The sequence below is a fragment of the Epinephelus moara genome, chromosome 16 (assembly GCF_006386435.1).
Source record: "Epinephelus moara isolate mb chromosome 16, YSFRI_EMoa_1.0, whole genome shotgun sequence".
Taxonomy (NCBI): domain Eukaryota; kingdom Metazoa; phylum Chordata; class Actinopteri; order Perciformes; family Serranidae; genus Epinephelus; species Epinephelus moara.
This window is the reverse complement of record NC_065521.1, coordinates 36,888,565-36,906,513: the sequence shown is the minus strand read 5'-3', so window position 1 is coordinate 36,906,513 and position 17,949 is coordinate 36,888,565. Positions and strand designations below refer to the sequence as shown.

General features: G+C 41.5%; 1 protein-coding gene across 1 annotated transcript; it reads left to right on the top strand.

Annotated features, from left to right (window-relative positions):
* Positions 1-4,576: 4,576 nt before the first annotated feature.
* nt5dc2 (5'-nucleotidase domain containing 2) lies at positions 4,577-17,064 on the top strand (the record flags this gene model as incomplete). The annotated part of the gene is made up of 14 exons (XM_050064251.1): positions 4,577-5,105; positions 7,525-7,709; positions 7,802-7,876; positions 7,979-8,034; positions 9,019-9,112; positions 10,174-10,302; positions 12,299-12,359; positions 12,467-12,569; positions 12,671-12,772; positions 12,856-12,937; positions 13,163-13,249; positions 14,690-14,830; positions 15,328-15,392; positions 16,478-17,064. Coding segments are annotated over 14 exons (1,971 nt in total), but the record flags the coding sequence as incomplete, so codon positions are not given.
* Between the last annotated feature and the right edge of the window lie 885 nt (positions 17,065-17,949).

Below are 17,949 nucleotides of genomic sequence, written 5' to 3'. Positions count from 1 at the left end.
CACTGTAATGACGAAAATGCAACTATGGCATCAAAACCCATGCATATACAAGAAAATGGCTTTTAATCAGCTGTCCACTGCAGTGACCACTACATGTGAAAGGGTTAACATTAGAGTTAAAAGCAAATGATTAACCAAGTGCATCAAGATACAAACTTCATACAGTATCAAAACATTAAACATTTACATCAAAGATTTAAGCCTTTAATGAACCCTGAGTTCCTCAAACCTGTCGATCAAGTTTCTCAATCTGTGGTGGATTACTCCTGTCAGCGTGAAGCAACGCATTTGCTTTACAGCAGAGATTACAGCCTTTACTGTTGGAACAGGTAGCTAAGGCGAGCCTGCAGAACAAGTTTGATAAGCGTCAGATGTCCTCTTGAGGACTTCAGGCAAATCAGTAGTCTATTTAGAAAAGCTTCCTGGGCAAACACAAGCAGTGATGCATGTGCATTTGTACCTTCATACCTTACTGCCATTTCACTGGGGTACACAGTGTATTAGCTACTGCTGATATAAGTCAGTGTAGCATAGTTGTCAATGTCTAGCCTACAATGCAGTGTTTGTAATATGCAAGTAGCCCTCTTAAGCCCGATCTCCACCGAGCAGAACAGTACAGTTCAGTTCGGTACACTTGTTTCAATTTCCACTGTGAAATGGATGGTACCAATGGAACCGTTCCGTACGGTCCCCATTTTTGGTCCCCCCTCTGTTGGGGTACCTAGCACACAGATCTGGTACTAAAAGGTGGAGCTGTGAACACTGCAGTTTGATTGGTCAATAGAGGACGGTCACTCTGCTCAGGGCTGAGTTGTGGCTGGTTTTGAGGCTCATGTAACCACTGTTCATACTGTGGAGAGTTTTATTTTTTAGAACTTTAATTCACTGGGCCGACTGCCGGCAACTTTTAAGGTGGAACATTAACTTGTAATGTTACTCAATGCATGCACTGACAACATGAATCAATCAGCACAACTTAAATTTCACTGTGACAACTTTAACCATTCCATCAGCTTTTATATAACATAAAATTTTAGCAATGAGTGGATCCTCAAGTGTTTATATATATCATTTTTTAATGGGAGGGCATATATCCCACTCCTCACTTGGAGAAAAAAAGCGCTGTGGAACGTAGTTCCTGTGGGCTTCGGCAACACTTAACCTCTGAGCTTTCCTTGGAAGGACTAGTGCACAAACCCGCTATTTTTAAACATCCCATGGAGAGAGACTCTCACTGCAGCCTGTTTTATTTTGCTCTGAAAATGTCAGGGTGCAGCCTCGTTCTGTGGACGATAAACAAGGTGCAGACTTCCCTCTGTGTCAGTAGTAATGCGGAAACACAGTGAGTGCTGGACGGAGCAGTGAGTGACAACAACCCTGCCCACATTTAAGAGTACTGTTTGCAACGGACATGCGAGGGTCTAGGTACCATGTCTGAAGGGTTACTTTTGGTTCCAAAGGTACCATACCACAAGTGTTTGGTGGAAACTGGGCTTTGGACAGATAGGAAACAGGTGCCCTTCTTGCTGAAGACCTGATGACACTTGTTTGCATGTTCTCCCCATGTCAGCGTGGTTTTTCCCCAGGTGCTCCAGCTTCCTCCCACAGTCCAAAGACATGCAGGTTAACTGGTGACACTAAATTGTCCGTAGGTGTGAATGTGAGTGTGAATGGTTGTCTGTCTCTATGTGTCAGCCCTGTGATAGTCTGGTGACCTGTCCAGGGTGTACCCTACCTCTCGCCCAATGTCAGCTGGGATAGGCTCCAGCCCCCCCAGCTACCCCCAAGAGGATAAGCGGTTAGAAAATGGATGGATGGATGGATGTCCTATGATGTTATCCCCACCACCCACAGTCGCCATCTTTCTCAGCTCAACTGCCTGTTCCACCAGTAGAGACTGACCTCTGGTGGAACTTGCTGTGCACTACAATACATCGCCTCGGCAGCATCTTCTTATCAGTTTAATAGAAAGAGAAACATCTGTATTTTCAACAGTATTGAAAATAATACCTTCAGGTTATACCTTTATAGCGTCCAAGCATAGTGCGTACCTTAAAATGTACAGAGTGTGAATTGTCAAAAAATAGAGTGATAAACAGGATCTAGAGATCTTAAGCAGTCGTGGCGGTTTATACACGCATACAGATGACATCACCATAATCTAGGACAGACAGAAAGCCTGCTTACATAAGTTTATGTCTGCATAATCTGGATTAACAAGTGAAACTCAGCATTACCCTAAATTTGTCAGTTCAAACACTGTAGGCTCCATGACGGGTGACAGCTTTCAAATTGACAAGACAACATTTAGTTCAATCTGTTTTTAACTTTCTATTTTCATGGCAGTTGTATTTTAGTTTGTTTATTGGGAGTGTTGGAAGTAACTAAGTGATATATCAGCATCTGAAATTTGCAGAAGATCCCATTGACAGTTATAAATACCTAGTAATGCGAAACGTTGGGCGAGCATGGAAGCCCAGTATTCATGCTGAATGATGTTTTGACCTACACTATGCTTTGTAGTGTGCAATCCACTGGGCCCCATGACAGACAGCACGTACCTTTAAAGAAACAGTTCAACCCAAAATCAGTAATTGGCCAAAGAGATGTCTGCCTTCTCTCCAGTATAATAGACACAGATAACACTCAGCTTGTGTCTTTTGACCACTCAAATTGCTTTAACACGACATGTCACATTCACCCGTTAACACACAGTCACACACAGGTGGCTGAGGCTACTATACATGGTGCCATCTGCTACACGGTAACCATCCACAGGCACTAACACATAGATGAAACAGCCACCAGGAGCAATTTGGGGTTCAGTATCTTGCCCAAGGATACTTCATCACATGACCCGCTCTGCCTCTGAGCCACAGCTGCCCCAGCTTAGCCAAGGAGGGCGCCATTAGTGTTTACATCTCGCCCTGTCAAGCGCACAAGCCTCTCGTCTATGAGTAGATGCCATCGTCTCCAACACCTAACAGCTCACACCATAACAATGTTGGCTAATGAATAGCACCACAAGGGAGGAAAAATATTTTGTTATTTGGGTGTGAACTGTCCCCTTGAGTAAATTCAAATGAGCTCCATCCTGACCAACTTCAAACATGATAGTAAGGCACTCACAGGGACTATTCAATTCCTCTTTGAATTTTGATACTTTAAGTACATTTGCTTGTAATGGAGTTTTCTCAAACTGGCATATTGCTATTTTTACCTCAGGATCTGAATACCCCCTTTCAACACTGCTTTTGATGCGGATCAAAGTAAAGCTGTGTGTTTAGATACCCCCCCCATGGGGCATGGGAAGAGTGGGCCCTCTGGCTGTGTTTCGGGTGGAGGATGGGCCCTTATCAGTGGTGGCCACCTTTGAAATGTGCCTATAGAAAAACTCTAATCAAAGTCAGAGAGGTACCTTTTGCTATAGATGCACTTGAAAAAAGGCAGACGCATCTGTCATGTTTATTTTGTGTGTGTAAAATAGTCAGTTGCAACTATAAGAGAGGAGCAATATGCAAAGACTTAATGTGGCCTATAACAATGGCATTAGACTGCTTCTTCAACCTCTATGATGGTGTAGTGCCAGCCAGTTTGTAAATACTGGTGTGCCTACCTGCCCTGTTTAAATATGTAATCTTATCTATCTATATATGTGTACATATGTGTATATATGTGCAGGCTCTCTGTCTCAGAAAAGGGTATCATGCAGGCCTTGGCCGACCCTGAGCTTATCTCAGTCAGGTTTTCATCTAGACTGTGGGGCCACTGGCACTGCAGCTTGTTTGTGGGTGCAGTTTATGGATTTTTGTCCATTTTTATGAACATGTATAATGAATGTGTTGGGTATTTCTTGTCTTTATATATATAGTATTTATCATATCGTATTTTTGTACATAGATGATTGTCTGTTTTTGTGTGCTATGCTTTGGACCGTTCTCTGTGTCCTCAATAAAATCAGAATCAGAATCAGAAATACTTTATTTTAACCCCCGGGGGGAAAGTGTTGGCGTTACAGGTGCTCCTTACAAGAGCATAAAGATATATCGTGTAGGGCAATTCGAAGTGAAAATATGAGAAAATCTAACAAGATTATTTAAAAAAATATATATAGTAACATAAAACAAATATACACAGATACAGTGGCATTAAAATAGATCATAAACAGTATACAGTAAAGATAAAATAAGGTTTTTGCACAAGTTAAATTATTGCACTTGTTGACAGTGGGTGAAATAGTCTAAAGTCATTATCATTATTATTATTATTATAACAAAATTATATGCCTATGCATGAATAAACTATAAAATGATTAAATTAAATGAATATATACTTATTTTATTTGGTATTTTGGTCACATACAGATGCAGTGGTGACTGCTGGGTAATTTAAGTCGATGTTGTGCAGTGTTGTTGACTGTCTCTTTACGTGAGGACACACCGTGTGCTCATTTGCATGTTCTGGGGTCACGTCCTGAAAGCATTTTGTACATTACATAAAATAATTTTGTTTACGTGAATATGTGTTTGCTATGGCCATGCAGACTGGCTGCGGTGACTTCACTCCGCCCCTTTAAATTCAGAGGCGTGTTTATCCGGGCCATGGCGCTACACTGAGGGCGAGGCATTGTTGTCCTCTGCCTGCTTGCAGGGTACATACATCTGCAGAGCAGGCAGCAGTTGTTTATAGAAGTGTTTACATTTGCACAGTGAAGATGTCTCTAAAGGCGGTGGGCACCGCGCTGACATGGACACTGAGGACTACCGGACAAGGGACTCCTCCCGTGGTGCGGTCCCTCAAAGTGAACAGACTTTCTACAACATGCAGTGTGTCTGCAGGAACAAAACAGGGCTGCGGAAAAACTAACACACAAAGTTGCAGCTCCAACTCGGAGACACCGGGTGGAGACGTGTCTAACGTGTCATCAGACAGCGAGTCTCCTCACAGATGCGGCGCAGGGGAGAAGAAACGGGCCAAGGAGCCCGTGGGTGCTCCCGGTGTTACTGGTGTGAGACGACGGTCATACACCTCGTCTTCAGCAGCTCCGGTAAAGCAGAGCTCCTACATGTGGGCTCGGTACAATGACACGAAACGACTAGTCCACGGTAAGTTCAAGTTGTCCCCAATTGTCCTCTCAAGTCGACCGTAAACAGCGACGGTTAACCGACCTCGCGGTGCCAGGGCGTTCAGTCAGCCGTGGGGGACAGCTTGTTCACTTGGTGATTGTTTTTCATCCTCTGTCACAGTAACCAAAGCGGACAGATGGCACAATACCGCTGATGCCAAAAGCATTTAAGATAACATTCAAATAACTGTGCGCAGTTTTAAATCAAACTACAACTCAACAAGTCCAAGTCAGTTCCCTATTTGGTGTGGAAAACAACCCCCGCGTTAGCTTACAGAACAACTAGCTAGCTTATAGCTTAAATTCCTATGCTAATTTAAAGTAACAGTTTGTTGCTTTGACAGTAACAATAATGTTGTTTAGGGCAGGTTAGACCACTTATTTATTGTTTTATAATCTAAATTTGACAAAAAGTGAATGAGCCAGCGTTAGAGGTGGTGTTTAAGTGTTTAATTTAAGTATAATTATCTTAATAAGCAAACTGAAGCATCACAAAACTGAAAATGTGACCAGTCTGTGAAAGCACCATGATGCTAAATGGAGTCCCTCTGTCTATTCAACACATTTTATTATTAAATTACCAACAAAAATGTGCTTTTCTTTGTTGTTGTTGTTGTTCTGTCCACATGGTCCAGTCATACTTAAGTGTCGTATTACAATGGGGAAGTAAATATTGAAATGCTTAACCAACAGTGTCAGTCAGTAATAAGCAAATGATATAAGTAACAGTGCACAAGCAAAATGTACATAAAGTATCAGCATTAAAACACACATTATGCAGCATAGTGTGCCCTTACCATGCTGATTATGATATGTGATAAGTATTACTGTTGCAAAAACATGCAAACATCATTTTAATGTTGCAGCTTGTTGAATCAGAGCTTCATTTACTGCAGGGTAGCATCATACTTTATAAACTGATCATATGTTTTTTAGATAGAGTCTAGCTGTTCGATAAATAAGAAGTATGAAGTACAGTATTTGCATACTTAAATGTGAAGGAGTAGATGTATGAAGTAGCACAAGAAAAGTACAAGCACCTAAAAGTTGCATAAATGTAGTTAGTGCACTAGTGGATACATGGATTTTTTTTTTTAAAAAAAAGAAAATGTACAGAAAGTTCATCTCTAAGTAACTGATTCAAATCAAACTTTAAGTGAAATTCTCATTTTGCAGCATAATGTGCCCTCACAATGCAGACTATTATACCTAAAAGCCATGCATTCAAAATCTTAAGTAAAAATGCATGAGCAAAATGCACCTATATCAACAGTAAACTCATTATGCAGCATAATGCCTCCTTACAATGCTGTTATGATATGTGATAAGTATAACTGTTGCATTAACATGCAAACATCATTTTAATGTTGCAGCATGTTGAAACAGAGCTTCATTTACTGATTGTATACTTTCTAACAATGCATCACCATTTCTAAACTGGTCATATGTTTATCTGGATAAAATCTAGCTGGAGATGGAGTGCAATATTTGCCTATGAAGTGCTCCACTGGGTACATTGATTTTTTTTTTTTTTTAAAGTGTATAATCAATGTACATTTCTTTTTTTTAAATTATATATAAAGTTCTTCTCTCAGTAGCTGATTCAAGTCAAGCTATGAATCCCAAGCCTGGTTTTATTTAAAGCTCTTCCCGCTCCTCAGACTGACTTTGATAGATTCCATCTTTTGAAATGTGACCCCGGCAGAATGGCCAGACGAATCTTAGCCTCAGGCTTGGTGCATGCATTGAACTGTGCACAGCTGCAGCCCTCATTGAACTGTCCCAGGACAGAAGGCCATGGCCCACTGTCTCCCTATAGACCTACAGTGACACAGCCCTGTGCTCGCACTCCCGCCGGGGTGTGAGAGGCTGCCTCGGGAACAGATTGGAAACTGTTTGTTTAATCTGTGTCCACGTGTTCGCTGCGTGACAGTTGTGCTCATCAAAACAGTGGCTAACAAAACATGGAAGATACATAATGAAAAGAACCTCTGCCAGAAGAGGTCATGAATAAATGTTAGAGCAATACATTGAATAAAACACTGTATTTTGACAGGGCTGTACTGAATGTTTTGATGTTTTGGACTTAGTTCTGTGAAGTGTCAGTTTATATCCCAGAGCACATATTACGCAACCACCGACGAGCCTGCCAGCCTCACTAGATTGAACTCACCATCGGAAATTTCTGCTTGTCTCTGCAGAAGTGCATAATCAACAGGTTTCAGAGTACAGTACAGATTTTTTTTCCTGCAGTGTGAATAGTCTAATCCTTCCCTGCCTCATATGATAACAGTGGCTTGTGTTTTGCTCTCTTGTCTTGCTTGAGCATTGATTTCTGTCTGATTTAATCAGCATTTATCCTGTTTAATCTGAAGGAAGTATTTCCCCTCTGCTCTCAGAACTGATCCCACCAGGTGCATGTAATCTCCTCAACTCCTCCACCATCTACGCTAACAATGAGGTCGACCTGGCTGAAGTGGACATCTACGGCTTTGACTATGACTACACACTGGCTCTGTACTCAAATTCTCTTAATGAGATGATCTACAATAAAGCAAAAAGCTTCCTAATCGAACACTTTAAGGTGTGTTTTTACGGAGGTGGATCAAGTGTAATGGCATTACAGCTGCTTGTAGATTCAGGTTCACTTATCGCTTTTGTCCTCCTGCTTAACAGTACCCTGAAGGCATCCACAAGTACGATTACATTCCCAACTTTACTGTCCGGGGTCTTCACTATGACATCCAAAAGGTAAATTCTTTTAAATCCCAAATGTCCCGTTTGCAGGAAGAGAAATGTTTACTTTCTTCTGTACGGGTAATTATACGAGAGACTCTTCCCCCCTCTCTGTAGGGTCTCCTGATGAAGATAGATGCCTTCCATTACATTCAGCCAGGAACAGTGTATCGGTAAGAGGCTGTTGCTGTATTGGGTGTTAAGTTGTTTTGTCCAAGTGACTAATGGAAACAACGATTTTTTAAAGTGCTCCAGTATTGAGTGGAGAAACAGGCTGCGTGTAGCCACTCAGGCCACATTTACATTGACTAAAAGTACTTGTTTTTGCTTCTGACATGTTTAGATAATTACTCTAAGTATGTTACAACTTATGAAAAGGACCCTTTAGAGATTTTGTTAAATAGTAAGATCTTTGTTGAAAAAGAAACAGCCATAAAGTCGCTTTGGTCAGACCAAGCAGACTCCATTTTAACATTTGAATTAACAGCCTTTTATCATCGTAAAACACACTTCATTTAAAGTTTACAAAGCAAAATAAAACTCACAAAACCATCTTGGTTTGTCTTTCCACTGTTCCAACAATCTCCAACTCTGGTTTGATTGACATAAACCTTTAATTCACACAGTGGCTCTTTACATGATAACATTATAGTTGATTTAAAATGAGTTTGGTGTCTTGTGTGGCTTTTTTTTTTGGCTGTTTCTGGTTAAACAAAAAGGATCTTACTCTTTAACACAAAGGTCTGTCTCTGTAACGATCCTTTCCATAATGTCAGACACTTAGAGTAACAATCTGAGCCTGCCAGTGACAAAAACAAGCCATTTCAGTGAACGTTAATTGACAGTGTGAACATGACAGTGGTTACATTTCAGCCTGTTTCACAACTGCTGGCTGCTTCACTCTCACTCAATACTGGACCAGTTTCAAAATGGCTTTTACCATTAGCTATGTAGACTCAAAAACAAGGAAAAATAGAGCACCAGTTGAAAAATACTGGCTTCATCCTTTAAGTAGCTCTAATGCGACATTTTTTATTGGGCTTTTATTAAATTTAAATCCCTGCTGCCGAGGGCAAAGACATCTGTTTGTTTTATCTGATAATGTTGTGTATTTGTTTTAAAACTCCAGTGTAATTATTTATGTTTGATGTTCCCAGGGGACTGAGCCCAGTGCCAGATGAGGAGGTCCTTCAGCTCTACGGGGGGACCTTCCATGTCCCCCTGCAGCAGGACAGTGGCTTCTATGGGAAAGTAAGGAGGATGGTTTTTATTTAGTATAGCATGTACAGTTATATGAATACAATTGGACAGTCTGTATGAGGTACTTGACTGTTTGTTATAACTTCAAACAGTCCTGTGGAGAGAGCTATTGCATTTTGGATTCTCTGTGAAATGTGTGTGGTTGTTGGGTTTGGCACAGATGTGAAAGCACTTCTTAACTTTGGGGGCTCAGCACATCTGTTGTAATCTCATCCGGCCACCCTCTGGATTAAATCTGTTACCGTCCACCGATATTTCAAATGTCTGGCTCAGCATGGCTTTACTATTACATAAGTCCCTGACGTTAAATTTTGTAATCTCATTTGTTCCACTGCCGTCATGAAGCCGCTGGAAGGCTTTGTGCCAGTCTTTACAAAGCTGACCACAAGAACTCTTTTGAAATCTCTCAACCAGTCACTAAAGTAGAAATCTATCTTAAGTCTGACAGTCACAAAGGTTAATCTGACTCTTTTTGCTAATTAGGAACAATTTGGACTCAAAATGTTTTCAATCAGGCTCAAATAGTTTTCGGCCCATTGCCTCCTTAAAGAGCTTTCCCACAGCAGGAAGTATGCCTGCCCATCTTGTGATTCTCCTTGAAACAGCACTACGCATTATAGTTCTGGCCACAAGGACTCGATGTCCAACAAAATAATTTATTTTTAGTTTTGAAAGCTGCACGCAACCAGTCATGAAGGTAGAAATCTCTATTGAGTCTGACAGCCATAAAGGTTAATCTGACCTTTTTGCTAATCAGGAACAATTTGGACTGTTTGTTTTGAATCAGACTCAAATAGTTGTCGGTCCATCGGGTCTGCAAAGTGCTTTCCCTCAGCTGTAAGTATGTCTGTCCATCTTGTGATTCTCCTTAAACCAGCACTATCCAAAATAGTTTTGTTGTGACTATAATCTCATTTGGGCGCTCTGTCTTCAGGGTAGCTGCAGTGGTTGTAGGGGAAATGGTTCCTGATGTGATCAGGAAGTGTTTATTTTTACAACATTTCCTGCATGTGAAGTAATTACCAATCATTAAAATACATTTTCTCTCACAGGGACCCAAAGTGAAGCAGTACATGGACATCTTCTCCATCCCTGAGATGACGCTCATGGCTGTGGCAAATGATTTTTTCCTCACCAATGACATCGAATATGATCCAGTTCACCTCTTCAAGGACGTCTCAGTGAGTATGCCACCCCCAACTCTTGTGCTGGCCTGTAAAGTACACCCACGCACACACCATGAGATTGCAATACAGACATAAGGTGCACATCATGAAATTGTCTGCATATTCAGAGCCAATATTGCGTGAAAAAATCTTTGCTTGTCAATAGTTTTCTTGAGTCAGGAAGGTTTAGAAGACAACAACGAGGTCGACAAGGATGAAACAGGCCTACCTGATTGTAAAGACAGTGATCGACAGGAAAAGCAGATTAGATTACAGATGAGGTGGACATTGCAGTGGTGTTAGCATAAGATTAGATTAAGACTTCACCTTCTGCGCCCAGTGAGGGAAAGCCTGGTGTACCCTTGACAGATGTCACAGCGGTTTTTAATGTTAAAAAGCTCCAACAGTTACCCAGTACAATAATCTGTGTCCAGTGTTCTGAAGTGGTCTTGTTGAATTTGTGCATTTGAAATGATAAGTACCCTCACAATGAAAGTTGTTGAAATTCGCCTGCTCTGTGCTGCAGGAAAGGGGCCCACTCAGGGTTAGCTGCGGGAGTGGGGTGTGGGGTGTTCACATGGTTGCCCCATGGTGCTGCTCTCGCGGTATTAAATGTTGCACCCTATGTTTTAAGCCGAGGCCTCACCCTGCAGGTCATACTGAGAAGCATACTGACTAGTGTACTGGACTGTTTTTAGACACTGTGGTCCTTCAGCAGGAGTCTGAGGAATCTGCTGTGTTCAGTTGACGTTTGCAGTGGACTGTCAAGGGCCGAACAAAGAACAATAACTGTGTTTCCTCCTGGTCCAGAGATGCCAGAGTTTCGGGTTACAGGGAAATGCAGCCCAGTGTCCACTTTGATTTGAGAGGAAAAAAAGAAAAAGTCAGGTTTTACGCAATGTCATATAAAGGGCTATTTCTCTGTGAGGGACTGTAGGTCAGAGCAGTCTCTTGGCAGGAAAAGCTACATCTAAAATGTACCATGAAATCTGTAGATTTTGCGTGAAGCTCTGTTGCCTCTGTGGCTTTATTCACACTACAGGGCCTAATCCACATTTCCTCTTTTCCCCCCGATCTGATCTCTCTGCTTAGACTGTTCATATTTATGTTTCAAGTAACCCATATCTGACATCAGCGTCGACGGATCTCTGCCCTGAGCACCTCACGTGCCACTAGTAACGTCACACTTGTGCCTTGGAACAAAAACCAAAACATCACATATGTGCAACAGGCGTTTGGGAAAAAAAACTGATTACACAGCGCCCATTGTCCTGAACTGCAGGGCACTCTCCCCCCATAGACGCACTTGGCTAATCATTATGAAGAATGACTTCATGACCTTCTTTATTCTGCACAATAGTTAGCAACGTGCTGCTGTTTGGGAGAGTGTGTCGCTGTTTTCACAACAATGTGCGCTTGTTTTAGGGATAACTGGCTGTTAAAATGTCCTTTTGGTCCCTTGGCTACTCCCATGGCTCCCAGACTATTGAGGCTTCGGGATTATCAGCCGTTAGAACAATGGCACGAGAAGACGAAAGCAGCTATTGTTGCTAGTTCTTTGGAGCCGTTGCAGGAAGACACAGAAGTCGTCGGGCTGTGATATGGAGGGTTTTGTGGTGGAACGGTTGCTCCAAAACCAAAGCTACATTCCAATGTCCAGAGCTACATTCCAATATTTCCTTCTGCGCCTCACAACAAGCCTGTCATGATATGTAGGCAGGCTATCTCCGTCAGATAGTGTCTGGCGACTGAGGCAGCCTACAGCCTCAGCACCCTTGTGTCCAACACTGCATGGTAAATGATCTGCTGCTGCACAGCGGTCGCATGGCCAGTCATAGGATATGTATCGGATTCAGGACCACGTATGAAAGCGATCAGAAAAATAGATTTCTGTTTCCACACTATGAAAAAATCAGATCTGTCTCACGCAATAGCAAAAAAAGAAATCAGATTTGGGCCACGTTTGTTTGTAATGTGACTGTAGCCTATGTAACACTTATGTAATCCTCAGGAAGCAATTGGCATGGTCCACCTCAAGGGCTACATGTACAAATGGATCATGGAGGATCTCGGTAAGAAATCCTTTCCCTATTTTAGCATCAAGTCGGCATATTACGACACATGAAATAACATTACAGCTACACTATGTGCTACTGAGGCGTCTTCCTCCTCTTCATAGATAAGTTCATTCCGAGAGGAGAAGAGACCGATGCTGTTCTGCATCGACTGGTCAGCAATGGAAAGAAGCTATTCCTCATCACCAACAGTCCCTTCTGCTTTGTGTGAGTGTTGGCTCTCTGTTAGCTTTGAGTGCACTCTGACTCATAATGAGGGTAAACTGTTCTGTTCCAGTCTGTAATTTTTTTCTCTCTCCTTTGTGCAGGGATAAAGGCATGACACACATGGTGGGAAAAAACTGGAGAGAATTCTTTGACGTTGTAATTGTCCAAGCAGACAAACCTCACTTCTTCACCGATTGTATCAAGTGAGTAATGTTTTGGGAAAAGTGGTGAATACAGCATCAGTCATGTGCCCCAGAAATGTCATTAAAGTGTGCTGCTCTTACAGACCCTTCAGGCGTTTGGATGATAATGGGGACCTTCGGTGGGAAAAGATAAACAGTTTGGACAAAGGACAGATCTACAAACAGGTCTGTGTTACTTCAGGCTACCGTGTGACGTCTCTGAAAGGGAAATGTTTCCTCACGTTTAAGCTGCCCCCCTGGTCCTCTAGTCATCAGGCTCACTTCTCTTTCTCTGTTTCACAGCTGTGTTCTTACATGTTGTAAATGTTACACGTTTTTACTTGCTGCATTCTGTGTGACTTGAACTAAAAAGAACGACCTGTTGGTTTGTGGTTTTCTTTTGTGTTTCAGGGAAATCTGTTTGACTTCCTCCGACTGACAGGATGGCGAGGCCCAAAGGTTCTGTACTTCGGAGACCATCTTTATAGTGACTTGGCTGTAAGTGTCAAAGCCATGACGATTTTCCTGTGTGTTTAATCCACAGTTATGTCGTCAGAATTTCCTCTCAAAGTGAGAATTTCTCAGCATATGACATTTATTTAACAGAAGACGGTGGCAACTAAAATAATTACATTAATACTAATGAAGCAGTAAATATTTAAGGTCCAGGCCCTTTCAAACACATACAAAGAGACGCACAGATTCGCACACTGCCAGATTCCCACTTTCTTCATGTATTGCACAACATTGAATGTTCCAACGTGTCACTGGGGGGGGGGCTGGGGGGGGGCTGCACAGTGCAAACTTCAAACACCAGATGGCAGCACAGACTGCCTGACACTGTGTCAAAATATGTGGGATCAATGGCATGGATTACTGCATAGAACGTATACAAACGTGTTGGCAGCTGGAAACACACATTGTTTCTGCACTGCTGTGAAGTACTTGCTGATGAGACACAATCAGAAAGCACTTTGTTTTGCTGCGCTTTTAAAACAGACAACTTAAAGTGCTTATAAATAAATTAAAGCAGCAATTAAAACATATTAAGCAAAATAGATTAATTATAAATTATTCATTCATTCATTCATTCATTAATCTCAGATTTATTTAGCGTAGTACGTGCAACATATAGGCCAATGTCACACTAAAGACTAATTAACAGACAGATTAAACAGAGGAGCAGCTCTGTGTCTCTGAGTGTTGCTGGAGAACCTGTGCGTAAGAGGGGTAGAGCTGTGGGTGTGAGAGAGGAGAGATGCATGCTGGTATGCGTTATGTAAGGCAACTTGACCCTATATCAATATAAATGGTGTTGTCTAAATTTATGTCTTGCTTGAAAATCGATATATCGTATGTAGACGTTATATCGCCCAGCCAGCTCTTACACTGCAGAAGTTAATGAAAGGAAATTAAAGTGCAGTAGAGAAACCAGTGAATCAGAGGCGCAGGAGAGCAGCAGAGTTGTGGAATTAGATTTGAAAATGACTGACATTTGGGGAGCATATAAAACCATTTGGTTTTGACTCAAAGCACCACCATGTGACTGCTTCCTAAAGATCTAAGGGGTCTGCTGGGTTTATATTCTTCAAACAGATGGCCCAAGGTTGTGAGGGGATTCATAAAACAGCAGCAACACCTCAGTAAGGTGGACGGAACGGAAAGCCACTGATTAACTCATAAAATGGAGACATCAAAATGGGTGACACTGAAGGCGCCAGGTGACAAAACATGCTCCTGCTGAGTATATTTGGCGTTTGTGCTCAGATGTTTACAGAGAAGTAAATATGTGGTCTCACAGGGATGACTCCTCGTGTATTTCAGCTCAGGAACTAAACTTTTGCTGCCACTTAGTTCTTGATGCATTCTGGCAGGATGCTACAGTTCAGCATTGCACAGGCTAGAGTTTGACCAAAGCAATTTCACTTGTCGCGGCAGGATTTGATGTTACGACACGGTTGGCGCACAGCAGCCATCGTACCTGAGCTGGAGCAGGAAACCAAAGTGGTGAGCACAGACCGGTTTGGTCTGAGCCTCACCTGGCTCCAGGCGTTGACCGGCCTCATGGAACGCCTACAGGTAAGAAGTGATTACCAGGATTGTGTGGAGCTTTCACTCCGTTTTTACGTAGGAGCTCACCACATAACAGCATTGACACATCTCAGACTTTCCTTAGTGTTAAAGAAAACAGATGGTGATGTTTCATAGGCAGCAGTTACTGGTGTTTGGTAAGCCCCAAATTGCCAAATAAACTGACGGCAAACCACGATCTGCACTGACATTCAATTCCACCTGTTGTTACCAGGCTACACGAGTCCATGCAACTGTTTACAAGCCCATGTTGTCTCGTAATGAAGCAGTGGGAAACTGAATGAATTGAGCACAAAAATGCAGTAAAAACTTTCACTGTGGTTCAAATAAAACAAATTGGGTGTTCTTACATTTTAACAGAAGAACAGATAATTCTTTATGTATGTGTGAATGTTAAGTTTTCCATCTCCATCTTGCTGTTGTTTTGTTTCTGACAACAGCAGACCTTGATTTCCTCACTGTGTTTTTTGCCTCCATTATCTTAGACACTTCGGGACCCGGAGTGTAAACTGATTTTTCAGGAATGGCAGAAGGAGAGAGAAGAACTCAGGTGAGTGCCGTTATCTCAGTTTGTCACTCATCTCATGCACCTCCAATGACCATGCTGTCATCAGGTATATAAGTACAGCTCTGAGGTGCCTGTACTTGAAGAGTAACCTCATCTTATTTTGGCCTAGTCCACAACAGTGCTTAACATTTAGGGGGATTTAGTGACATCTAGTGGTGAGGTTTACACATTGCAACCAGTTGAAACTACATGTGGTCGGAATTCCGTCATTGTTTACTGTTCAGAAGGATTTTCTCGGGAGCTGAGTCACTGCTTTTCCTCTCCAAAACAAACAGAACTGGGATCTCAGTTCTGAACATTGTGTACGCACAAAACAAAGCCTGAAAGAGCTGTACGTCACCTCTCGCACACAAGTTGCTCTCTCGAAAAGCACACTTGATGGGAGAAACTTAGACCCATGCTTATAAACATTTTGGAGACGGGAAATTGGTGACGCATATGGTATTGTAGAAATGATCAAATATTTTTTGGCGCACACCATGTTTGGCTTTTGGAAGTATATACATTTTTAGTATGGATCCTACGCACTGTTCTGTTAACGAGGCCCCTGGTGAATAAAAACGGTAAAAACACTGTATAACACAGTTTCATGTTACAAATCAGTGTCTCTCCCATGTTGTCAGCCCAGCGCCTGCTAATGTGTGCTCACCTTTATCTGATCCAGACGTTCAGGAGGCTTTTGATGTGGTCTCTTTCTCTCAAACAAACGGACACAGTGATTTAAACCAGTAAAAACACTGAATAAAGTAGTTTCACACTGAAAAAAAATCGGTGATTTTCTGATCTAGTAGAGCCAGATTTTGGTTTGTCTGTTTGGGGCTTCTGTAGAAACTCTCCAAAGACAAATTCCCGCTCCCTTTGTAGATATACGGATCATTTAAAGGTAACAAAAACACAACAATTCTTATTTTTAGGCGTTTATATACGAAAGAAAATTGCCAATATATCCCCCTAAATGCTACACACTGGACCTGTAGTGCATAAGTAATGATAATTCCACTGCTACATATATGAACTGTACATGCTTAAAGTCATATAATCTTACACCTTGACCTTTTATGTCACAGGGCGATGACAAAGAACTTGTTCAACCCTCAGTTCGGCAGCATCTTCAGAACCTGTCACAACCCCACGTATTTCTCCAGGCGTCTGTCTCGTTTCTCAGACATCTACATGGCCTCCCTCGGCTGTCTTCTAAACTACGACCTCTCGTACACTTTCTACCCCCGCCGCACCCCTCTGCAGCACGAGGCTCCTCTGTGGATGGACCAGCTTTGCACAGGCTGCATGAAGACCCCTTTCCTGGAGGAGATGTCTCACATACGATGAGATCTGCGCTCTCCTCAGTGACTGATTAAGGTTTTAAACCTGCTGAACATTTCGATTTTTTTTTATTCAGGAAATGCCTCATTTTAGTTTAGAAGGTAACGCACAACGTCCTCCACAGGGTAAAGGTTTCATGTTCTCCACAGTGACCCACTTTCCTGATGATGTCACTAGAGGGTGCTGTAGATTTAGCTGCTGTTTAGAGATTGTACCATTCAACATTGACACACACTCTTTGCTGCCTGATTCAAAGGGATACAACAACACTGCGCAACTTAAAGCTACTACTGCACAATTACAACAAATAAATGAATTAAATGTTGCATAATTATGTGTTGATTTTTTTATTAACCATCTTATACCGTACCTATGTCATTGTAATGTAATAATAGGTAAAGGGAAGCAAGTTACCTTAAGATTATAATGAACAGAATGAGCACAGTTTAGCACAGGGTGTCTGCAGGTCCTTAAAAAGCCATTTCATAAATATAAGGCATTGGAAGTCATTGAATAGTCTGTATTTTGAATTTGTGAGATCTTAATTACTACAAACATTTTATTTGGTGTCATTAATCCATCTTTTAATTTCTTTTTGACAAAATGAGTGAAGCTCTTCTGCATGAAAGTCCACATATCTGATGTTGCACAGCTTTAAACCTACCACTAAACCTAAAACTGCTTTTGTAACTACTATATATGAACCTAACTCACTCTAATAACCATAATCCTACATTAAACCTAGGTCTACACGTGACTACATACATACTGCTTACCTCTATACTTACCTGCAATTCTTAGAAAAGATGATTTGTCCAAAGATCGGCCTTAAATTGTGGTTTGAAATTTTACTGGATGGTTTTAAAAACCCTGAGAAACCTGGAGTGACAACACTTTTCTTGCTCTGCTTTCAGATGCCTTTCACAAGTAAGTTCAAAGTAAACCTTTGAACCCTGAGCTAATAATTTCTTTCAAAAACATGGGGTAAAGGCAATGAGCAACTTTTTTCTCCAAACAATCTTTTTATTGAGTTTTGAAACATTGAATGTGAGCAGTAACATTTCAACAAAGAAAATACCTGTAATATCCCCAACCCTGGCAAGAAAATAAAAATACAATGAATAGATAAAATAAATCAGTCATTTAAATAATAAAAATAATAATAAAAAATACATAAATAAATAAAAGAAAAAATAACAAAATTATAATCACAGCA